The sequence below is a fragment of the Argentina anserina genome, chromosome 1 (genome assembly GCF_933775445.1).
Source record: "Argentina anserina chromosome 1, drPotAnse1.1, whole genome shotgun sequence".
NCBI lineage: Eukaryota > Viridiplantae > Streptophyta > Magnoliopsida > Rosales > Rosaceae > Argentina > Argentina anserina.
Window position 1 is genome coordinate 3540310 of NC_065872.1, and position 25683 is coordinate 3565992.

At 36.7% G+C, this 25683-nt stretch overlaps 1 protein-coding gene across 1 annotated transcript; it reads left to right on the top strand.

Moving 5' to 3' along the window:
- The first annotated feature begins 22456 nt into the window (after positions 1-22456).
- On the top strand, positions 22457-25683 carry LOC126805136 (IQ domain-containing protein IQM1). Its single transcript, XM_050532245.1, has 9 exons — positions 22457-23441; positions 23536-23580; positions 23672-23786; positions 23883-23948; positions 24078-24166; positions 24271-24358; positions 24455-24685; positions 24790-24891; positions 25033-25683. Exons 1-9 carry the CDS (start codon positions 22957-22959, stop codon positions 25483-25485), a joined length of 1674 nt encoding a protein of 557 aa, XP_050388202.1. The 5' UTR covers positions 22457-22956; the 3' UTR covers positions 25486-25683.

The following is a 25683-nucleotide window of genomic DNA, read 5'->3' on the forward strand; positions in this document are numbered from 1 at the left end:
CGTAGGGACTGGACGGGACGGAGGTCTAAAAACGTTCGTTCCGTCCCGATCTCGTCCCGTTTCATAATAGTGGGACGGGACGTGGGACGAATAATTTATATCCCGCTTCGTCCCGTCCCGTCCCACCTTTAATGAAAACTTAACAATTCTTATATATTTGTATTAAAATGAAACTAATTTATGTTCTTAATAACTCCAAAATTATATCAATTCAAATAATAATGGTAAATTATAATATTTTGAACATAATATGTATTTTTTTGGTTAAAATTTCATTATTAAATGTTATTTTGTTAATGAAAAAGTAAAAATATAAGTTTTTATTTAACTTTATAGGATGGTGGGATTTATCCCGTCCCGTCCCGATCCCGTCCCGTCCCAACCGGGATTAATCCCGAGTGAGATGCATTCTTAAAAACCCTCGTCCCGTCCCGATCCCGTCCCGATTCAAAAGAGTGGGACGGGACGTGGGATGAGCCCCGTCCCGTACCCACCCCTAATCTTATGTGCATATTGTAATAGTTCCAATCAAAAGTTAGAGCCCAAGGTGGCCTCTCACTTGATTCGGTTGTAATCCCAGAGGATGATTCTCATCATATCTATCTGCACATCGGAACCATCCTTTTCCTTCAAGCTCCTTCTTGCTAGAAAAATACTAAACGGCTTCTCGAACCATCTTGACGTCGAGCACATTCCGAGCTCGTCTGATCCCAGTCATTCCACCCGCTGATCTCGGCGACCAATATTGACCAGCAACAAGCCACTTGTTTGGAAGGACTCTGATGACGTTGACGGCATTCTCCGGCTCGCCGGATGTTCACCCCAGTCAATTTTTGAATTAAATTCAGTCGCCCCAACACGTCATTAGCTAGCGTCGAGCTCCTTTACACTCTTGTCAGTCTCCAACTGCTCTTCGGTTAGGGGTATCATTCGTAGTGTGGTCTTCATATTCACACGAGATGAGTCGTAAAGAACTGAGATTGACTGATTGAAATTGCTATATCAAAATCAAATAAGCTGCATGATATATAAGGTCAGCAAAACATAAAGAAGTCAAAGAAAAGGAGATTAATTTTATTCCGCTCATCTGCATCTACTTTTATACTTGGTAATATTCGATCAGTCGACCATCCAGTCATCCACACACTTATCCAGTTTCCTTCATATATTCATCATTAAACATGAAATGTTTAAGTTTCGGAATGTTCACTGAGATCTTCACAGTGTGCCCCTGATTATCGTAATGAATTTAAGGTGCTTTTCCTGGACGTAGATGTTCTTCAGGTTATGACATCCATGCAGAATCAATTCGTTAACATGTACATCTGGAGATTCTGAAACCAATGTACGTAACAGATTCAAGATTCGCACATTCAGCTACATGGACTTGACAAAAACTGTTTGGGAATCGGCGACTTGGCGACCCGGTTTGGTTCGGAGATCAAGCTCGGGTGATAGTCTTGAATCCTCTTTGATTTGGATGGAGAAGCCTCCGGATCTGGATCAGAGAAGCGTCGTCATGGTTGATGTAGGTGTCGATTTCTGGAGGCATTCAGAATTCAGAGGTTGATAATATTAAAGTCCTTGATGGCGGTGACTGGCCGGTTGATGGTTCCTCCGTTGGCGGTGGGTGGTATGCCGCTGCCAGGAATTGGGCAGCGGGAGGTGTGAAGGTGACGGCAGGATGGTGGCAGATCCTGCCCTTCCTAGGGTTGCTTGTGAGTTGTGACTGAGCTTGTTGGGCCATTTGGGCTTCGACTATGGTCACCTCTGCCTCAGGCCCGCCAAGTTGTCAGCGCTTGCTTCTCCTAGGCTCTTTTGGGCCGGGATCCAACTTGCTAAGGATGAAAGGCTGATGGAGAAGTCGGATGCTACTGATCCTACGGGAAAGAAGGATAGTTATATAATGATTTGGTTGTGAAAATTTATCTTGTTTTTACATCATTTGTATGTTTTTGGTTTTGTGTTTCATGACCATGAAAAAGTGTGAATATTGGCTTTGTTGGCTAGTTTTACTTAAAGATAGCTAGTATGTTTACTAGTTTTACTTATGGATAGTTAGTTATTTGAGTCGGAAGATATATCACTTAAATGTTGACATTTGAGTGTGTTATTCTGATTCTACTTGTTGAAATACAATTTAATTAGACGTGTCAATTAAAAAAAAAAGCAACAGATCTAGTTGGTAATTACAACCGATATTTGTTCGGGGGAGAACAAGATGGTAGATGGTTGCAATTGAATACCACTATGCCCACCTAGAACTTTTATGCATGACATGCAAGTATACATCTTAATCTTAGTCATTCATATATTAATGTTACAATGCATATGTAGTGAAGTCATAGATCTTACAATATGTGTATGGTGTCGTATATTTAAAAAATCCCTAAATATTCTCTAGTGTTCACCACAGACAAGCGCTTGCCGTACTCTCTAGTGTTCACCATACATAGTGTATTTCCAGCAATGTTCTAAAAAACGGTATAGGCGCTAGGAGGTCACCCACCGCCACGCTTTTTGCCTCGGCGGCCATTTGTGGCGTTTTGTGAATTAGGCGGCCGCCTATGCGGTTCTAGGCGGTCTTAGGCGGCCATATTCAGTCCTAGGCGGTCTAATTGGCTCTATTTAGTCCTAGGCGGTCAACCATCATTTGACATTAAAAAAACTAAAAGATGCCGCATCTCTCACTCTTTGTCTATTTTATGAAAACTGAATCTTATCAACAGAAGAAGATGAAAGAAATATGAATATTAAGTTTGAGTATGATACTTAATGAGTTAGGAAATAATTTGGAGAAAAATAAATTGAGATTTAGTATTATTGCATTTGTTTTATTATTTATCTTTTCTTCAAATATTTTTATGGACTTTCTACTTAAGTTATGTGAATTTAGACTATTTTAAGTATTTTTAAAATTAATATTAAACATCATTATATATTTTTAATCATTAAATAGTTTAAATATATGTATAAAAATAAATAAATATTTAATAATTCAAAACCGTCTAGGCGCAGCTTAAGAGGCTGCCTAACCGTCTAAGCGCTAGAAAGTGGCTGTCCTCCTGCATACCGCCTAGCGCTTTTTAGAACCTTAATTTCTAGTAGACAAGTCGGAATCGGGTGACTACTGACACCATAGTCAGTAGTGTGTGTGAGTAGTGACCTACTGACTACCGTAGAAAAGCACAATTCCTTCTATGAGCCAGCCCAATGATTTCTCCTCTCCACCAAGGCTTGCATATATGGTCCAAGTCCTCAGTTGCTGCAGTTAATCAAGTTGATACAAACGCAGAAACTTTTTTATTATAAACAAGAACACTGTTTTCATCTTTCCACGAACAGTGAAGACTTGAGGAAGAAGGGGAGCAGACAGACATCAAATTTGAAGTCCTGAAGGTCAAGAAGAATATCTTCGCCCACATTATCTTAAGCATTACAGGCTGCATCATATTGGCCTAAACACATAAAAAAGGAATCATATATATATATATTTTTCAATGTAATGAAACATCGAAATTTAGGAAAGTTCAAGCTAAACCGATCGCGAGGCGGCTAATATGATCGACCTAATTAAGTGATCAAATCCATCTGTCAACCTAATTTTCCAGTGTATCTCAACATTTTCCATTTTCCTTGCCCATCATTTCTTGGTATCTGCCTTAACACCACGTGGTAGCATATTAAATTTTCTCCTTAACTAGCTACCAGACAAGGAGATAACTAAACAAAATATCTTAAACAAGATAATTCGGTCTGTTTGGTTGAAAGAGTAGTGATGTCCCATGCTCGTTTTGAATACTAGTATATATGTATATACTTATCTATCGAGTTGTGTGTTCAATTGTGCTCAACCATAGTTGAATACCTTGAATTGTATCACAAATAAAGAGTAATTAGATAGTTAGTTGATGTTATAAATGCATACAATATCATAGTGTGAACACATTTTTATAAGCATTAAATCTAGACATGTCTATGACCCCTAAACTGGAATTTTTGTTAGGAAACATATGTGAGATCTTGATGAATACATACGGACCTTCATATCATCACGGTCAAAGAAACAAGAACCAGAAGGACAATAATGCATGGTTGATTCCAAGCTATTGAATACAGGTAGGTATATTTATTCAATACTTGTACATATGTTGGATCATGTACATTAGATATACTCGTATTTATGAAGGACCTTACTCACCTTAGTTTATTACAATTTGACTTTACCAAGAAGAAGAAAAAACAATAACTAAGCAGAGTTTCTTTCCCTCTAACTCTCTAAGCTAGTAAAACTGTTGGTGGTAAATGACGGCCGGTAAGCTACCGTGCGCTTCATTAGGTATGGCCCCTTCAAGAGTGATTTTGGTACAATAACAATGTTGGTGAAAGATGATTCATACCATACTCTTATTGACTATTTACTTAAATACATAGAGATAATTCATAATTTGAATAAAAAATAACATTTTGATCCTCGAACACATAATTTAATTTAACCTAGCTAAAGCGCAACATCCACTAAAACAAAGATTCATCTTCTCAAATCTCAACCATTTTGGGGGCTGGAAAAAAAGAAGAAATATTTCTATAAAGAAAGCGCGTAGTAGATTTGCGGCTTGAAGACTTGACGGAAATACAATTTTAAAAAAATGATAAAATGTGTAACCAAAACCATGCACACGTTCGTCAGCAGATTGATTAGTCGACTACCCTGACAGCCTGTGGCGGGAACTGGGGACAAGTGGACTATCTCAACGGCTAGTCGATTTACCGAACTACCCCTTCCCCCGTTTTCCAGGAAATTGTTGGAATTGACTGATTTGTCCTCTTGTAGACCTGTACCCCAAGAGAGAAGAAATCTTGGTCGTGTGCATACGAGTCGAGTATGTGTTTTGTTTGTTTCATAATGAAAACTCTTTCCTCAGGACACGTTATCACGTATTATACGTTCTTGGTTGAGACTTGAGATTCACATTCGTTTGTTGCATGTATTTCCATTCACATAAAATGGAGCTGTTTTGGGATATATAGATTACTACACACTTGGGGCACGTTTACTTGATGTGAATTAAATAAAGTGAGTGATGATTTCCCGATTATAGTATTTTAGCGTTTACTTACACATGATAGAATTGTAATATAGATGGGTCTCACCTCTTAATCATAAATTAAATCTTTAATAACTTAGATTTGAAAATCTAAGGGAGGAAGTGGGTATAGGAATGAAACATCAGGAATCAAAATTTATTCCAATAATACCCTATATTAATTTCAATGGCCATTTAATTTCAAGATGTAATATTTGTATTAATACGTAGTCTCATGATTATGAAAAATCAAAACAGTACCGCTTGACTTATTAATTTTACATAACTTCTCAACTAAGGCTATCAATACGAAAAATTAGAGAAAACCGTATATATAAACATATAAGACAATTTACAATAAGAGTGACTAAAATGTGTAAATGTCTTTTTTAGGATTATTATAGAAATCAAACTATAAAATATTATATTCTAAATTATAATTCCATATGGTAAGTAAACAACTTAATAAAAATGAAAATCTCTCTACTTATTTCATTATGTCTCTCATTCATTTACCTTCTTATTCCTAATGAAATTCATCTTGAGTAAGTAAACATACCCTTCGTATGTGATATACTTGACATTATGAATTCTAACATGATAATGAAATCTAACGTGATATATGTTCATGCATGAGTATCGTTCACCAAAACATTAAAAGTAACACCATGATAAATTATATGGAAGATTAAACATCGATGCACCATGATCATGATCATGCATATACACTAATCAAAATGTGTTTGATGTGTATTTTGCTATAACGAAAATGATCATGATTATAACCTTATCGATTAAAACTATGACGATTTATAAATTCGTATGATTGATGTGTCCCATTGGCTGATATACGATACAGTTAGAGCTCTAGTCTGTCTGCCAGAGTCCTGCATGTGAGGTAACGGGTGGTTATATGCTCATGAGTACTCATATTTTTGGATATTGGGTAACGGGTGGTTGCCCAATATCGACGGTGTATTACGAGAGGGGTAACAGATGTGTACCAGCATTCTTGGTACCCGTATTATAAATGCATTTGGGTAACCAGAATGGTTACTTAATTTCTCATGAGCGCTTCTTTTCATATTTCTTTGGGACAACCAGATGGGCCGTCCATTGACTCATGAGTGCATTTATATTTGTTTGATTTGTGAATTTTCGTATATATAGTAATATGCGAGTTATATTTTCATTTTACTCATACGAGCTGTAAAGCTTGTGTGAGGATTTTGTGTAGTGGATAACTCCGCAGGTGTGGATTAGCGGGAATTGACGGACCGCTCAGAGGACTTGAAGTTATTTATCTCCAGCTTGTGTGAGGATTTTGTGTGACTATCTTGTGAGGTTGTTGTGAGGATTATACATTTCCATTTGTTATAATGTTGAATTATAATTTGGTTTGTAATAATCGGTTTGACTGAGTTGTATTTTGAACTCAGAGATGATCCGCTGTGGCATTTTAAATGATTTCGATTTCATCGAGATTGTTTGGTGTTTAACGACTTTGAAATTTTGAGTTTTTAAGCTTAAAATTTTAAGGTCGTTACATAGTGTTTGAGGGCTTTTGGGTTTAATGTTCGAGGACTTCTACGTTTTGAGCTCGTGGCTTTCTGGGTTCGAGGATGAGGCTTTATGGGTCGACAAAAAGATGAAGTTTTCTATGTATTCTTCAATTTAAATTTTGGTCCCAAATTTTTGGGGTTTTATCTTTTCAATTCATTTTTAAGGTTGAAATGGTATTCATTTCAACTAATAGCATATCTACTGGCATTTTCTACTGGTAACCTCTATTCATCTTCTTTTAATTTCAATTTGGTCCACAATATTGGGTATTAGGTTAATTCTGTTTGATTTTGGGGTTCTTTGTTGGATATTGCTTTCGGCATTTTGGAAAATTAGGAATTTGATATGACAATTTGTATTTTTGATCACTATTGGAGTATGTATTCTTGAATTATCTCTATTTTTTGTCTTCTTGGTTTCTTTATCTCTTGTCTGGGATTTGCAGGGTAATTTAATTATTAGTTGATTGAATCCTTTTAATTAGCTTCTTTTGTTCTTATTCAATAAGAATGAAGCTAGTTTGAAGAAGGACAGATCAAGTTGCTTTGCATTCGGAACATCCTAAATGAAGCAAGGTAATAGTATTATAAGTTCTTATATCTTAAACCTTAATTAACTTGTGCACATGGCAAGGTAGCTACTAGATCATTTTTATAAGGACTTCATCATTTTTATGAACCTTGATAAAAAGAGGACTCATTTCATGTTTTTTTTGTTGCGTAAACCTAGCTTTGTGTTGAAAATTTCAAAATTCATTCTTTGATTTCGTGTTCAAAATTGTTGTGTATGTATTCACCACATACTATTTTCATCCATAGTAGACAGTGTGGTATATAGTATACGACTACAATTAGAACTGACGAAGAAAGAACTGTTATGTCAACATCCTTGCATGTTTAGACCTATTTCAATAACCTCATTTCAATTGGTTCTTTATGTGCTTTATTTTTTGTTAGTTTGTGCTTTTTATTTGCTTGTCATCTCTTAATACTCAGGGTGACTGAAGAGGGAGTCGATGCAACTGAAAGAATATGTGTGATGAGAAGCCTATGGGGGAGGTAGATGCAGCAAATGGCAGCAACCTTTTGATATCCATTGGTTTTTTTGATATAAACACAGGTGTGTGCTCTAGTTTCTAAAACAACAACAGAAGAGCAAAACATATGACGTCCGAAGAGTACAACAACAACACATATGAAAACAAATAATATGTTAAATGATGCTATACTAACAGTTAGATGACATATATATGGAAAAAATGTTACATGAGAGGTTATATGTCGCCTTATATCAAATATCACGACTAATATTTGTTCTTTCAAAAAAATTACAACGACATTTATATGTCACTAGAAGACCTAATTAAACAACTAAAAGAGGGTTTCAAATGTCACCTCGTATTGAAAATTCAAATATGTCGCCTAGTAGCCTATTGCCGTTATAGCTATAAGGCGACATATAATATTTGTCGCTGGAAAGAATATTAGGCGACATATAATATCTGTCGCTAGAAAGAATATCAGACAACATATAATATATATCGCTAGAAAGAATATCAGGTGACATAATACTTTTTTCACATATGTTGCCTAATACACTTTACAGCGCCTAATAGCTATAACGACGACAGACTAGTAGACGACATATTTGAATTTTCTCCAGCGACACAACACATATGTCGCCTGAAGACATAATTGGCATAATAATATGCTCAAAAACTCTATCATAAGCATTTAAATGTTTCAAAGGAAAAAATAAAATGCCTATATGACAATTGGTTTGAATGGTAGAAAATGCTGGCTATAAACTAAGTGCAATAAGTGAGAAATAAAAAGTGACGAAAATGTCATGAAAATGGGTGGGAAATAAAGCCACTAACGATGTTAATTGATGGAAAGAACTAAAATTAGCTTAAAATATAAACTTAAAATACAAATGCGATAACTTTCAAACATAAGGTATTAAAAGTTAGAATAACCAATAATTAGTGTGTTGTTTGTTGAATTATCCCTTTCACTTATTATGGTTGGATATATGTCCAACTCATAAGTGTTTACGCACTTGAAATGTGAGGGAGCATTAAGACATAAGTCTAATTAACTCATCTAGAGCGTGTTTACTCACTATGAATGCAAGGGAGTGAGAAACATCAAATGAGAATCTTATAATAAGGATCAAGTAAGGAATTTCAAATAAACGGTTGTATGAAATACGCTTTGGGATTTCAATATCAAATGATATTAAAAACACTTATCCAACTATTTATTTAAAAGCCCTTAGTCATCTTTTTATTCAGGGTTATCCTATTAACACACTGTAAATTACTATTCACACACCTCTTTCATTATCATATCACTATAATTTAATTTAACTTACAAATTTACCTCTAAAATTCGCTTCATATTTAGCTCACATGTGTGAATAGTAATTTTGAGTGTGTTAACGGCAAAACCCTTTATTTATTAATAAACTTTGTAAATGTACCATATTTAGGGGCTCGATTAATCTTAAAATAATTATGTATAAATAGGCATATGTGATAGAAGCACTTTGTGCAACGTTCTTAACATGTTTTTACCTCAATTTGTACTTTGTTTAACCCTTATTATTGTACTATTGAGTCATTGAGTCGTAGTAAGAGTCTTGAGCGGTATTGGATGCATTTTTGTGCTTACATGAGTTTAAAACGCATAATTGGTTTATATTCCTAGTTTGACTAGGAATCCTTGTTAGGTTTTGAAACTAATTATCTCTTACTTATGATTTTATTTTCTTATTTTCAGATTGGATTAAAGAGATAATTAAAGAAAAAAAAAAGATGGAGCCAAGTCATGCAACAATTAAATAGAAGATGATCATTAAAGGCATAAAACATGGCATGTTTTAGGGAATAAAACATATCATGTTTTAGGGATTAAAGCATGTCATGTTTTAGGGAATACAACTTTCCATGTTTTAGGGATTAAAACATGACATTATTATAGGAAGAAAGAATCAATTTCAAACCCTCCATCTTTCCTCTATATATAGATGGCTTCACCTCTCAAAATGGGATCACTTCTCATTTGCATTCAAGAGCCAAACCTCTACCAAAATACTACCTCAAACATCATTCACCAAAAGAGCAAACCATTCTCTCCCATATACAAATTCCATCTCCACCGAAATCACCATTGAAGACACACCTCCAAGGTTCCTACAACGTGTGATTCTCGCAACTCTTCTCCACGGGTTTGTTCGTTTTTGATTTTTGTACAATACTTTGTCTATGAAGATTGTAGTATGATGTTTGTGTGTGATTATTGTTTTGTATTAAGAATCGAAATTTTCAGATTGTTTTATTGGATTTTTGGTTCTTTGCCAAATTGATGGTTTCCTATAATTAATGAGTTTGTATTTCTATTATTGTGTTCTAATCATCTTTCTCATACTTTTAGATAATTTTCAGATATGTGCATATGAATTTAGTGCTTGGATGTAGTCCCTAAGATTGTGTTTAAGTGCTAGATTCATCAACCATATTGACACAAATCGAATCATGCCCTAAGTAGGTTCGGTTTGTGTTGATTAAAAGTGGTAAAAATTCTGGAAATTTGCATGTGAAACCATGGTGGGTGACGCCATACATGAAACATGTCTCCAACAAAGATTTGATGCTTAAATGTAATCTTATTTGATTTCCACTCTAAGTGTTATTGAATTGGATTGCATGCAAATTTAGATTAGGCCCTAAGTCAATCTAAATGTTAATTGAAATCTTGCACGATTAGATGTTCCCCTAAGAGTCTAATTGTATTGGTGTCTAAAAAGTATGTAGTTGGTCGAATTAGAATGCATGATAGGTTCGAACTTGTAATTATGTGGTGTAATGGTAAATTTGGTTTAAGTTTGTTAAAGAGAAGTCGATCATGTAAATAGTAAGTTAGGTTTTATTTTAGTAGTTAATAATCAATCTCAAAAACCCCCCATTATTCGTTAACACTAAAAGTTTATAGTTCCCTTCAATTCCCCGGAAAAAACGATCTCTGCTTATTCTATACTAACAATGATGTTTTACAGGGTTTATTATAGACGTTTTAACCAACGATCTATCATTTTGGCGCCGTTGCCGGGGAATTGAGAAAGTCTCAATTCTTTGAAGTGTTAATTTTGTACTATATTGTATATTTGTAAAAATAAATTCGTGTAAATAGTACAGTGAACAGTATTCTTCAATAAAAACAATTATAAGTTTTTTTTTTACACCTAAAAAAAAAGTAAATCTCTGTAAATTTTTTTTTACTTTTTTTTGTAAAGTGTAAAAATGTAAAATACTTGTAAAAAAAAGTAAAAATAAATTTTGTACAGTAAATAAAAAAAGGAATAATAAAAATAAATGTATATGAACAGTAATCAGTAACAGTAAAGTACTCACAGTAAATAAACAAACGTGAACAGTAACTTTGTAAAAAAAATTAACTTTTTTTTATTCTATATTTTAGTGATAAATGTTTTAATTTTGTTGTAGTATGCATATATGATACTTGATTACAGTTAGATAATTAAGGAAACTAAAATGTTTATTTATGCTTAGTTTATTGTAAGTTATAAAGTGAACGGAATATGTAAAGTCCATTTTGTTAATATTAGCTTTAACCCTCCATTTGTATCTTGCTAAGGTCACTTGGGGTTGAGAGCGGCTTTTATTAACACTTTGCGAGCAGTCTAACACACAAATTTATTCCAAGCTGAGTAAGGGGCATGCTATTTTCATTACCCTGGTTCAAGGTTTACAAAATTGGATCTCAGAGGCTCATAGACTGACATACATCTCGGTGATGGAGTCGATTGGGAAAACATCCTTTCGAGGATGTGGCCCCCGTGGTGTCCAACAAATGAGTCATGCCTTGTGACTATCTATGATTCTAGCTATCCAGCCTTCTGAAACAAAGGAATGAGTTTGTGTCTAGACGACATACTTAGGCCGCACGTCCACCTCACTTTATAACTTAGAAAATAACTTTGTATAAATAGATGTATATAGTTTCAAAAGAAAATGATATTGTAACTTTTAAGGTATATCGGATAAAGCAAGACCCTTACCTGGGACTATTTCAGTCCATTGCACAGTTAGCTCCTCTGCTCCACGTACCTTAAATGTTAGGATTGTGTGTGAATAAAATCAATTAGACTTAGTAATACTTTACACTTGTAGATTTTGTAAAAAAAAAAAAACAATCAATCTGTAACAAACAAAGAAAAGAAAACGAAAGTGAAAAAAAAAAAAGAGTTTGTATTTACTTATACTTGTATTTCATACTTTGTAAAGTACTAATAATTGTTCTTTTCAGGCTCATGAATGTCCAAGATTAGTGGTTGGTCCGAAGAGTTTAATGCACGCCTGAAAAGAATTCAGCCTCAAGATCAGTTTGATAACGTTTCCATTGAGTCAGATTCATTTCAAGAAGAAAGAGACTTTGGGTTCATTTCGCCATTTCCAGGTTCATCAAGTTGTGGTAGGCTCAATCCATTGTTCTTTGAGGATTCAGAGTTAGAATTGTTGACAAGTCCGTGTCCTTTGGGCCAATTAAATTTCGATTTACCTGATCCAGTGCCCACAGTTCAAAACCGAACAAAGGAAAACCTAGTTCCAAAACCAGAAATGGCATCGATCAGAGAGCAGAATGGCCAAGTAGAAGGAGCAGTTGGGGGGACATCATCCTCTAACATAGCGTACCCTGTTCCAAAGGAGGGCAAGACGAGTGATTTTGAGTTGAAGAGTGGGTTCCTGCATCATTTGCCTAAGTTCCATGGACTCTCAGGAGATGACCCCAATCAACATCTCACTCTGTTCCAGTTCAACTGTGAGACTATGTGCCCTAGAGGAGCAGACATTCAGATTGTGAAGATGAGAGCGTTTCCTTATTCATTGGAGGATCGTGCTCAAAAGTGGTTGTTTGAGGTACCTGCTGGTAGGATTACTTCATGGACAACAATGGTTAATGAGTTTTTGTCGAAGTATTTTCCCTCATCAAGGGTGACACACATCAGGAAACAAATAACAGGAATCAAGCAAGGACAAGATGAGTCATTCTACAATTACTATGAGAGGTTCAAATCTCTTGTAGCATCATGCCCAGCCCATGGCATTAGAGAAGGTATGTTGCTTCAGTATTTCTATGAAGGATTGCTACAAATGGAAAGAGAGTTCCTTGATTCAGCTGCTGGTGGATCGTTTTTGGACAAGAGCAATGTAGTAGCAAAAGATCTTTTGGAGAAGAGAGCTATGAACAACCAACAATTTGGAACATCTGCTAGTTCTACACGGCAGGTACATGAGACTAACTCGAGTTCAAGCTCTGCTCTAGAGGACAAGGTTGATAAGTTGTCCAAGATGATGAATCATTTCATGAAGACTAGTGGAGCTCAAGTTTGTGGAATCTGTACGGATGGGCACCCTACTGATCAGTGTCCTCAAGTTGCTTCTACTAGAGGGTATGAGGAGGTCAATGCCCTTGGTTATCAAGGAGGTCAAAGGTACAATCCATTTTCGAATACCTACAACCCTGGCCTACGTGATCATCCAAACTTTCGGTGGTCCAATAATGAGAATGTACTAAGGCCACATCAGAATGCTATGCAATTTGGGCCTCGTCCGGCTGGTTTGTTTAGACCACAAGCTCCACTACTCAATGTTCCACCTCCCAACGTGGCTAGTACTCCTAATTATGATGAGATGTTGAAATCTTTAGTTGCTGGACAAAGTCAATTGAATACCGTGACTCAAACTTTGGTGGTGGGTCAACAAGCGAATAGCAAAGACATTGCGGAGCTAAAAACGCATATGGGCCAGGTAGTAGACTTCGTGGGCCGTTTTTCTGAGCAAGGAAAGTTGCCAAGTGGTGTCATACCTAACCCAAAGAATGAGCAAGCCCAAGCTATCATGACAAGGAGTGGGCTCGAGCTAAAGGAGCGGCTTATTATTGCTAGGAAGGCCCAAACAACCCATGTTCTTGAAGAGGGTGATGAGATGACTATGATGAATGTCTTGGAGAAAGATCCATCTACCTCCAAGAAGGAGAGTGTGCCGATCCATGAAGCACACAAAGGTACAAATGCTAACTCAAATGAATTAGTTAAAACTAATCCTATTTCGTATGTACCTTTCCCTTCTAGGTTTGCAAAGAGCAAGAAGGATAAATCTGATGAGGAGGTGTTAGAAGTCTTTAGGAAGGTGCAAGTTAACCTTCCATTGTTAGAGTGTATCAAGCAGATCCCTAAATATGCGAAATTTCTTAAGGAGCTTTGCACTTCAAGAAGACAAATTAGGGAAGAAAAGGTAGTGAAGATGAATGAGACAGTTTCAGCTGTCATACAAAGGAAGCTACCCCCTAAGATGAAGGATCCGGGAAGTTTCTCTGTCCCATGTAAAATTGGTAACACATTATTTGATAATGTTATGCTTGATCTAGGTGCTTCGATAAATGTCATGCCATATAATGTTTATCAATCACTAGGATTAGGACCTTTGAAGAATGATAATGTGATTATCCAATTAGCAGATCGATCTAACAAGTACCCTAAGGGGTATGTTGAGGATGTCCTTGTGCAGGTCAGTCACTTGATTTTTCCTGCAGATTTCTATGTGCTAGACATGGAGGTATCACCCTTGGAAACAACTCCACTACTTTTGGGGAGACCGTTCATGAGAACTGCAAGGACATGCATCGATGTTGCAAATGGGAGTTTGACGATGGAGTTTGATGGAAATGTTATCAGCTTCAACATTTTTGAGGTAATGAAGTACCCAGTTTCTGACATTAACTCGTGTTTTTCTGTGGATGATTCTATTGCACAAGTTATGTCAGAGACGTTGGAAGCATAGCAATTAGCTATGGAGCAAGGGGCCGGATTTGACAAGCATGGGGACCGTGTCCCAAGAGAGGAGTGGGCTGACTTTGAGCCCAAAATTTTTGAAATAGTGAATGAGCTTGAAACTCAACCATACAAAAGGTATCCCTCTTTCTTGTCAATTCCCATTTCCACTAATAAATTGTTACCATCTGTGGTACAAGCCCCAAAGTTAGATTTGAAGGAGCTTCCAGATCATTTGAAGTATGTGTACCTTGGAAAGAATGATACTCTACCAGTTATTGTGTCATCAACACTGAGTAAGCAACAAGAAGCTAGATTGATTGATGTGCTTAAGAGGAACAAGACCGCTATTGGATGGACTTTGGCGGATATCAAGGGGATCAGCCCTACAACTTGTGTTCATAGGATACTTTTAGAGGATGGCGCCAAGCCTACACGTGATGCTCAGAGGAGATTGCACCCACCAATGATGAAAATCGTGAAAGAAGAGGTGATCAAGCTGCTTGATTGTGGAGTGATATATCCTATCTCGGACAGTCGGTGGATTTCACCAGTGCAAATTGTGCCTAAGAAGAGTGGGGTGACTGTTGTGAAAAATGAGGCGAATGAGTTGGTACCCCAGAGGTTGGTGACCGGTCATAGGATGTGCATTGATTATAGGAAGTTGAATGCTACAACACGCAAGGATCACATGCCTTTGCCGTTCATGGACCAGATGTTGGAGAGATTAGCTGGACACGAGTTCTATTGTTTTCTAGATGGGTACAGTGGGTACAACCAGATATGCATTCATCCGGATGATCAAGAGAAGACGACATTTACATGTCCATTTGGCACTTTTGCCTATCGACGCATGCCTTTTGGTTTGTGCAACGCACCAGGTACATTTCAACGATGTATGCTTGCTATTTTCTCTGACTTTATCGAAAATAGCATTGAGGTCTTTATGTATGATTTTAGTGTTTATGGAAAAGACTTTGATGCATGTTTAGAGAACTTAGAGTTAATCTTGAGAAGGTGTGTAGAAACTAACCTTGTTCTTAATTGGGAAAAATGTCATTTCATGGTGAATCAAGGGATAGTTTTGGGACATATTATATCTGCTAAGGGTATTGAGGTAGACAAGGCTAAGGTTGATATTGTGCATCACTTACCCTCTCCCACAACTGTGAGAGAGGTTCGTTCTTTCCTTGGTCATGCAGGATTTTATAGGAGATTCATCAAGGATTTTTCCATGGTGGCGAGACCTATGTGTACCCTATTGCAAAAGGAGGTGTCGTTCATATGGGATGATGCATGTGAGAAAGCGTTTGTGAAATTGAAAGAGTTGTTGACTAGTGCACCCATCATTTGTCCTCCGGATTGGAACTTGCCCTTTGAATTGATGTGCGATGCTTCAGACTATGCAATTGGGGCAGTGTTGGGCCAAAGAAGAGAAAAGAAGCCTACAGTGATTTACTATGCATCTAGGACTCTTAATGAGGCCCAGATAAATTATTCGACTACTGAAAAGGAGCTTTTGGCTGTAATCTTTGCTTTAGAAAAATTTCGATCATATCTTTTACATTATAAAGTTATTGTGTATTCTGACCATGCAGCCTTAAGATATTTGATGACTAAAAAAGATGCTAAGCCCAGGTTGATCCGGTGGATACTGTTGATTCAAGAATTTGACCTTGAGATTCGAGATAAGAAGGGAAGTGAGAATGTGGTGGCTGATCATTTGAGTAGGATCGTGCAAGATGAGGAAAGAGAGCCACTACGTGAGACTTTCCCAGATGAGCAACTCTTTGGGATGAATGTAAGTGTGCCTTGGTATGCATACATTGTCAATTATTTAGTTACTAAGACTTTTCCTAGTACACTTTCGCATGCTAATAAGGCTAAATTGAAGAAAATGGCTAGACATTATATGTGGGATGAACCGTATTTATGGAAACAATGTAGTGATCAAGTCATTAGGAGATGTGTCCCAGAAAATGAGCATAGGTCAATTCTTAACTTTTGTCATAATGAGGCATGTGGAGGTCATTTTGGGCCTCGTAGAACAGCTTTGAAGGTGTTTGAATGTGGATTTTATTGGCCTACTATTTTTAAAGATGCATACATGTTTTGTGTTTCTTGTGATAGGTGTCAACGGACAGGTAAGATTGGTCCAAGAGATCAAATGCCCCTTACTCCTATTATTACTGTCGAAATTTTTGATGTGTGGGGTATAGATTTCATGGGTCCATTTCCTTCATCTAGAGGATTCGTGTATATCTTATTGGCTGTTGATTATGTGTCAAAGTGGGTGGAGGCAAAGGCCACCAAGTTTAATGATTCAAAAGTGGTTGCAGGTTTCTTGAGAACTAACATATTTTGCAGGTTTGGAGTACCACGTGTTTTGATAAGTGATGGAGGTTCTCATTTCTGCAACCGGACAATTGAGGCATTGCTCAAGAAGTATGGAGTAACCCACAAAGTTTCGACACCATATCATCCTCAGACAAGTGGCATGGCAGAAGTGTCTAACAGAGAAATTAAGAGAATTCTGGAGAAAACTGTAGGTCCAACAAGGAAGGATTGGAGTGATCGGTTGGATGATGCATTATGGGCCTACAGGACCGCGTACAAGACGCCTATTGGGATGTCACCATTCAGATTGGTGTATGGGAAGGCATGTCACCTTCCAGTGGAGTTAGAGCACAGAGCATGGTGGGCGGTGAAGAAGTTCAACATGAGCTTGGATGAAGCAGGTCTACATCGAAAGTTGCAGCTCAATGAGCTTGAGGAGATTAGGAATGAGGCTTACGATGCTTCGTGGATTTACAAGGAGAAAACCCGTGCTTACCATGACAAAATGATTAGAGGAAATAAGTTCCAAGTGGGCCAGAAAGTTCTGTTATTCCATTCGAGGCTTATGTTGTTTCCAGGGAAACTTCGTTCGCGTTGGGTTGGCCCATTTGTTGTTACTAACGTGTTTGCTCATGGTGCAGTTGAGATTAAAAGTGATACAACAGGGAAGGCATTCAAGGTGAATGGGCATCGACTTAAGCCCTACTATGAGCCATTTGAGGAGCACACGTATGAGGAGACAATTGTGAGAGATGCGCCTAACGGAGAATGAACATGAGAAAGTCTAAGCTGAGAGACTATAAAACTCAAGCGCTGCATGGGAGGCAACCCATTTCAACCGTATCTGTGGGGGAGTCGTCTACGGGAGTTTGAATTTTCTAATCCCTTCACTCTTATGGTTGACTTGTATATGTGTTGATATGTGATCTTATTCTATGCTTGTGAATTACATTCTTACTATTGAGCTTACATTGAGGACAATGTAATTTTCGAAGTGTGGGGTATGGTTGCAATTTCATTGTTTGTTTGTGTCATGATAAAAAAAAATCTAAAAATAAAAAATAAAAAATTATTGCTTTATTGAGTCTTAGGATGCCCCTAAAGTCTAGGATGATTATGTCTCTAAAATACATAGATGATGGTTTTGCATTTCGTACGAATTGAATTGTAAGTTTCATTGATAATGTGGATTTGGTATGAACATGTGAGATTTGGATTAATTGATTATGACATACATGTTTTGGTCAGTTTAAAGTCCATAACAACCTGTGAGTTTTTGAGCCTATATGTACTTTCTTCATGAGATGTAATTTGAAATTTCGTGGTTGTTTATGAACCTCACTATTCTGTGCATATTCAATAACTATGTGTCATAGCTTTTAATGGACTCTAGAATTTACTAGAACTCACTTTTGTGATTGTTGAAACATTTAAGTCATAAAATGCTCTGATTTTGAAAATGATTTATGGATCATTTCTAGGAATACCACCACTTTAGCCAAACAACCATATATCCCTATATGTGCCCTGTTTGGGACCCCTTAGTTGAACCACATTTGAGCCTACATTGAGCCTTTTATTCATCACATATGTTATCTCCATGCTTAGTATAGTTACCTCTACCTTGTCGTATAGATTTGGCAGAATTCTTATTGAGAAGATGTTGTGATGATACATGAAATAAGTGTGGGGTGGAAGCATTTGAAAAAAAAAATTCAATAAGCTTTTAAGCAAGCATTGCCGGAAAAAAGAAAAAAGAAAAAAAAAGAATGATGAACTCGGCAAGAAAAGAAAAAAATGTTATGTTGTCTTTCATTTGTGATTTGGAGTTGAGTTGTAATTGAAGGTCTAAAAATTTTTACTTGACCTTTGTCCATGTTCACTTTGTGGTTAGAATGATGATTGTACCAAACTTGTTATAGTCGGCCCTGATGGTGTGTGGTGTCATAAGGATGATGTTTACTCTGCTAAGTCTATAGGATTACCTTTGTGATTCCTTGATATTCCATGCCTTTAGCTACGCCTAAACATTTACCTTATCTAATGATCCTAATGATTCTAAAAATGAGCAAATCTTGGTTTGTGGAGATGATCACAAGAGTTGAGCATATGGTTTTGGTCCATTTGTGCACTTAGTTGTTAAATGAGGTTTTCCTATGTTATTCACAAAGTGCTTTCATTTGTTGAAATATGCAAGTTATTTGATGCCTTAATATCCTTTCTCTTGCATATACTTATGTGTGAATTATAACCATGAATCTGAGTGAAAAGAAGAGAGTATGCCTTGTGAGGAGGATTGGATTGACTAAACATGTTAAATGCTTATTGTCTCGTATCTGACTAATTCATACTATGAAGCATGTTTATGAAACTTGGAATTTATGTGTTTACATTCAAATGCTTAAACTTGAAAACTATGTGTTTTGAGATTCTGAGACAATCATTTAGGGGCAATAGTGTCTCATTTAGTTTTGTTTTGCTAAGGGACTAGCAAAAGCCAAGTGTGGGGTAGTTGATAGAAGCACTTTGTGCAACGTTCTTAACATGTTTTTACCTCAATTTGTACTTTGTTTAACCCTTATTATTGTACTATTGAGTCATTGAGTCGTAGTAAGAGTCTTGAGCGGTATTGGATGCATTTTTGTGCTTACATGAGTTTAAAACGCATAATTGGTTTATATTCCTAGTTTGACTAGGAATCCTTGTTAGGTTTTGAAACTAATTATCTCTTACTTATGATTTTATTTTCTTATTTTCAGATTGGATTAAAGAGATAATTAAAGAAAAAAAAAGATGGAGCCAAGTCATGCAACAATTAAATAGAAGATGATCATTAAAGGCATAAAACATTGCATGTTTTAGGGAATAAAACATATCATGTTTTAGGGATTAAAGCATGCCATGTTTTAGGGAATACAACTTTCCATGTTTTAGGGATTAAAACATGACATTATTATAGGAAGAAAGAATCAATTTCAAACCCTCCATCTTTCCTCTATATATAGATGGCTTCACCTCTCAAAATGGGATCACTTCTCATTTGCATTCAAGAGCCAAACCTCTACCAAAATACTACCTCAAACATCCTTCACCAAAAGAGCAAACCATTCTCTCCCATATACAAATTCCATCTCCACCGAAATCACCATTGAAGACACACCTCCAAGGTTCCTACAACGTGTGATTCTCGCAACTCTTCTCCACGGGTTTGTTCGTTTTTGATTTTTGTACAATACTTTGTCTATGAAGATTGTAGTATGATGTTTGTGTGTGATTATTGTTTTGTATTAAGAATCGAAATTTTCAAATTGTTTTATTGGATTTTTGGTTCTTTGCCAAATTGATGGTTTCCTATAATTAATGAGTTTGTATTTCTATTATTGTGTTCTAATCATCTTTCTCATACTTTTAGATAATTTTCAGATATGTGCATATGAATTTAGTGCTTGGATGTAGTCCCTAAGATTGTGTTTAAGTGCTAGATTCATCAACCATATTGACACAAATCGAATCATGCCCTAAGTAGGTTCGGTTTGTGTTGATTAAAAGTGGTAAAAATTCTGGAAATTTGCATGTGAAACCATGGTGGGTGACGCCATACATGAAACATGTCTCCAACAAAGATTTGATGCTTAAATGTAATCTTATTTGATTTCCACTCTAAGTGTTATTGAATTGGATTGCATGCAAATTTAGATTAGGCCCTAAGTCAATCTAAATGTTAATTGAAATCTTGCACGATTAGATGTTCCCTAAGGGTCTAATTGTATTGGTGTCTAAAAAGTATGTAGTTGGTCGAATTAGAATGCATGATAGGTTCGAACTTGTAATTATGTGGTGTAATGGTAAATTTGGTTTAAGTTTGTTAAAGAGAAGTCGATCATGTAAATAGTAAGTTAGGTTTTATTTTAGTAGTTAATAATCAATCTCAAAAACCCCCCATTATTCGTTAACACTAAAAGTTTAGAGTTCCCTTCAATTCCCCGGAAAGAACGATCCCTGCTTATTCTATACTAACAATGATGTTTTACAGGGTTTATTATAGACGTTTTAACCAACGATCTATCAATATGGCTACTGTCTCCATAGGCAGCTAGTCATAATAAAACTATTTGAACAACTATGAGGGTGAATAATCAATTAAGACGGACGTGCAAACGTCTGATTCATGATCTGATTACATTTGCTTGTTTGTTTGTCAAGCATGTTGAAGGGACATACATTATTCCAATTTCTTGAATTGATTGTTGACTGTGACTAGTTGTGTTATATAATATTGACCTATAGCTACCTTGCAAGTGTAATAGAATTCTGTACAACCTGATTCATGTAGTAATGAAACACGTCTTCTACTCCGCAAGCAATAACCAAAATAACATGTTCTACAATATTGACTTTGCTATTGATGGACTTGCTTCATTTTGATGGCCAGACTCACGCTAGTGAAAGTGAAATTATATGTTTCTAGTGAATTCCCTCCATTGACTTAGTCGCTAAGAGGCTTTCTATGTCTAAGGTTGTTGGTCTTGCGCAAATGTTAATATTAACGACGCTTGTATCTGTGCTATATATAAAGACTAATTTAGTCAGTGGCAGAACCATTATTAAAAAGTGGGTATGGCTAGTTTTACTCCAATTTTTATTATAGAAAACTAAATACCTAAAGAATATGTAAATAATATGTAGTAACTAAAAAAAGATAATCAGAAAAAAATAGGGTGATAATAGAAATAAATTAATATAGAGTTTAAAGATAGAAAATAGTAAACAAATTAAATTGTACATGATAGAGAATTTTTTTTGAAAGGGATAAAGAACTGGGAAGGAAGAGATAGAGACAAATGCAATATAGAATTTAGAGATAGAGACAAAGTTGTAAAGTATAAGAAATTAAGGATGGAGAAAAAATTTTGAAAAGGAAAAGAACCGTAAAGAAGAGGAAGAAGAAAAAAAAGGATAGAAAAACGCATAAGAAGGAGGGTGAGAATCGAACTCAGTGTACCACATATAACATATATATTAGGTAATAATTGCAGGTGTTTTTCGATAGGGCTATAGCCCTACTAGCCTTATATGTGGTTTCACCCCTGAATTTGTATTTAATATGATAAGTAGTACAAACGGCATTATCCGGTCATTTAGGAATAGTGTTTATCTACAATTGTGGAGTCCCTAGCTATCCCATCATTTCTCATGAAAATAGAATGCTTAGCATCACAAACTTGCATTCAATGATCTTTTATGATGAATTGATGTTGGATCCTTGATATTGAAAGTTTGAAACCTTATGGGTTATTGACCCAAAAAAAAAACCTTATGGGTTGAAACCTTGAAGGGTGGCTGAGCTGAGACTACACGTTGGAATAAGGAAAGGGTATTCTAGTAAAGTGGTACTGGCATGAGTCCGTAAAGGAAGGGACATAAAAATATGAGAAATCAGACGCAGTGACTGTGACAGCAACAGTTAGCAACAATGGTTACTGTACAAGGCGACTCTCGTTTTAACAGGCGCGTCCATGAAGACCAAGACCCAGTTGAAGTTGCTGACTGTTTTTATATAAAGAAAAAACCAAAATCCCAGTTCCTCCACAGAGTTTAAAACCAAACCACTTCTGTGTTTCTTCAAGGAAACCAGGAAAAAGCTACCAAGCTTCCTTATTTTGACCGCCCATTTCTTCTTCCTGTCTCCCAAAATTTCCAATCTTTTGTGGAAAACCTTTATAACCCACCTGTTCACACTCCCTTAAACTCCAATCCAACAGATAGAAAAGCTGGTTTTCCTATTTCTCCAGCTTTGAATTGCTCAAACCTCTCGTGCTCTTTGAAATAAAGAAAACTCAAAACGTTGAAACCACCACCAGTCTCTCTCATCTAATTCCAAAGCAACACATACCTGTCCGCTCCTTTTTCCAATTCCTTACACGTATTTGAAGGACTAGTTGGGGTTGGTGTTGGTTTCTGAGACTATATAAGTGAGGGGATAAGCATGTCAGAGTCATAACAATCACTTGTCAAAGATTTGATCTTCAAGCTAAGTTTCCCTTTCGGATTCTCCAAAACCCTTCATCGTCTTTTGAGTCTGATACCCATCAATTTTGGTGAATTACCAATTTTTATGGGGCAGTCTCATTCCTTACTTGCCTTGGCCTGGAAAGAAATTAAGAAGCACAACTTCTTCGATTTTGTCTACAACTCCAGTTTGATCAGTCCCAATGTTGGGGGTGTGATACTAAGAACCCACAGCTTCAAAAGAAGTTCTGAAACCAAAACGGAAACCGAAACCATGACCGTCGCCGATGAGTCTAATAAGTTGGGTGGCCTTAACAATTCGAGCCGGCTGAAGGACTGCAAGCCTGAAAATGTAATCTTGGATAGGAGCCTCTCGTTTAAGGAAATGTTGGGGACGGAAGTTTATAAAGGCAAAAATGAGTTGAAGCATAAACCGATGCCCGCACTTGCTGTGTCTCAACCGGATTATATGTTTTCTCCTAGACCGGTTAAGGAGCTTGACACTGCAGCAGTCACACTTCAGAAGGTTTACAAGAGTTATCGAACTCGAAGAAACCTGGCAGATTGTGCAGTGGTGGCTGAGGAGCTATGGTAAATATTAAGTCACTTGCCTAGTGCGCTTCAGTTTGAGTTGTGCTTTGCTTAAAAATGGTTTGATTGATTTGGTTGTGTTCGTATTGTTTAGGTGGAGACGCACATTAGATTCTCCAGCGGGGCCTAAAGAGATGTGGTAATTATCTAAGCAATTGGTTGAATTTGTTATGTTTCTTCTTTGAAGTAATATATGGTTATATTAATTCGATTATTTTCAAATGCTTCAGGTGGAAAACCTTGGAGTCTGCAGCTCTCAAGCAGAGTTCTGTGTCATTCTTCAATGTTGAGAAGCCAGAAACCGCCGTTTCCCGGTGGGCAAGGGCCAAGACTAGAGCTGCCAGGGTGTGTTCTTTTTCTTATACATCATGTGTTTCATGTTTCTTTAGCTTATTGGAGGTATTCATTTGAGTTCTTACACTTTTCAATTTATTATTTCAGGTGGGGAAAGGTTTGTCAAAGGATGAGAAAGCACAAAAGTTAGCTCTTCAACATTGGCTTGAAGCTGTAAGTTAACACTTCATCTATGGCCCAAGGCTACAGTTTTCTAATGAAATGAAATTTAAACATATGTTCTTTGTAATGTAAACGTGCTTGATCTGACATTAAGCTGTTGCTTCTGGATGTCTTCTACAGATTGATCCACGCCATCGGTATGGGCACAATTTACATTTCTACTATGATTTGTGGTTTGAGAGTGAGAGCACCCAGCCTTTCTTCTACTGGTAAGTGATGGGCCTTAATTTGATTTGCCTTCGCCATATGAACACATGTTTGGTCATTTTCTGATGTGATCTTTGAAACTTACTTATCAATTTGTATAATGCAGGCTGGATGTTGGAGATGGCAAAGAAATAAATCTTGAGAAATGCTCGAGGACGGTTCTACAGCGCCAATGCATTGAGTACCTCGGACCGGTTAGTTCCAAACTTTCTTTTCAATCTAGTTACGGTTACATAATTGCTGCATGACCATAAATATCTGATTTGTTATCTTTGTATTTGATGTTTCAGAAAGAAAGGAAAGCTTATGAAGTAGTATTGCACGATGGGAAGCTAATATATAAGCAAAGTGGGAACCTTGTTAATAGCACTGACGATTCGAAATCCATATTTGTGCTGAGCACAACAAGGGCTTTGTATGTTGGTCAGAAGAAGAAGGGTCAGTTTCAACATTCGAGTTTTCTATCCGGAGGTGCTACTACAGCAGCTGGAAGATTGGTTGCCCATGATGGAGTTCTTGAGGTACTAAATTATCCAATGCCCTCTGAAATACATACCACATTAAGCATCTGTTTAATTTTGATCTTAATTTTTATGTCATGTTCTAACTTGGTTTGTTATATCAGGCTATTTGGCCTTACAGTGGTCATTACCACCCAACAGAAGAGAACTTCATGGAATTCATCAGCTACCTCGAAGACAACAATGTCGATCTCACTAATGTCAAGGTACATTGTCTATACGACATAAATTCAGCGTCATCAAATTTGTTCACTATATGATATGTTGTTGTTAGTTTGTTACATTATTGAGAGTGCATAAGCTAAAGTTGCTAAACTCACTTAACATGTTTTCAATTTTCTCTACAGAGGTGTGCGATTGATGATGATTATCCTTCAATGAGGAAAACTGAAGGTGAACTAACAAAGCAAAACTCATTGAAGTCATCGCAATCGGAAGGGGCAGCCGCAACCAGTGTCGATGACCTGACCAAGAAGGCACCGATTGCGGCCGTTCATTCTGAAGTAAATAAGAACGTTGATGGTGGCATTGCTAAACCACCAATGTCCCCCATGGCTAATCGCTTGTCTTGCAACTGGTCTACTGGAAATGGAGCCAGAATTGGGTGCGTGCGAGACTACCCTAGTGAACTACAAACCAGAGCAATGGAACAGGTCAATCTATCTCCTCGTGTGGGTCGTTCGATGTCCGGCCCAATTCCATCTCCTAGGCCCAGTCCAAAGATCCGCATCTCACCTAGGCTTGCATATATGGGCCTGCCAAGTCCAAGGCCTAGGACCCCAATTGCTGCAGCTAACTAAGTCTGATATTGCTAGGGGCACTCCTTGTGCCAAAATTTTATTCATTATAGTTTGATTTTTTTTCCTGTACATGCCTCCATTGAGCCTAGCTTTTTTCTTTAACCCAAAGTCTGATGCCTGCAAAATTTCCGGTCCAGATGGGTTCAATTGATTCTTTCATTATAAAAGGAAATTCATATGATATACTAATTTTGTTCA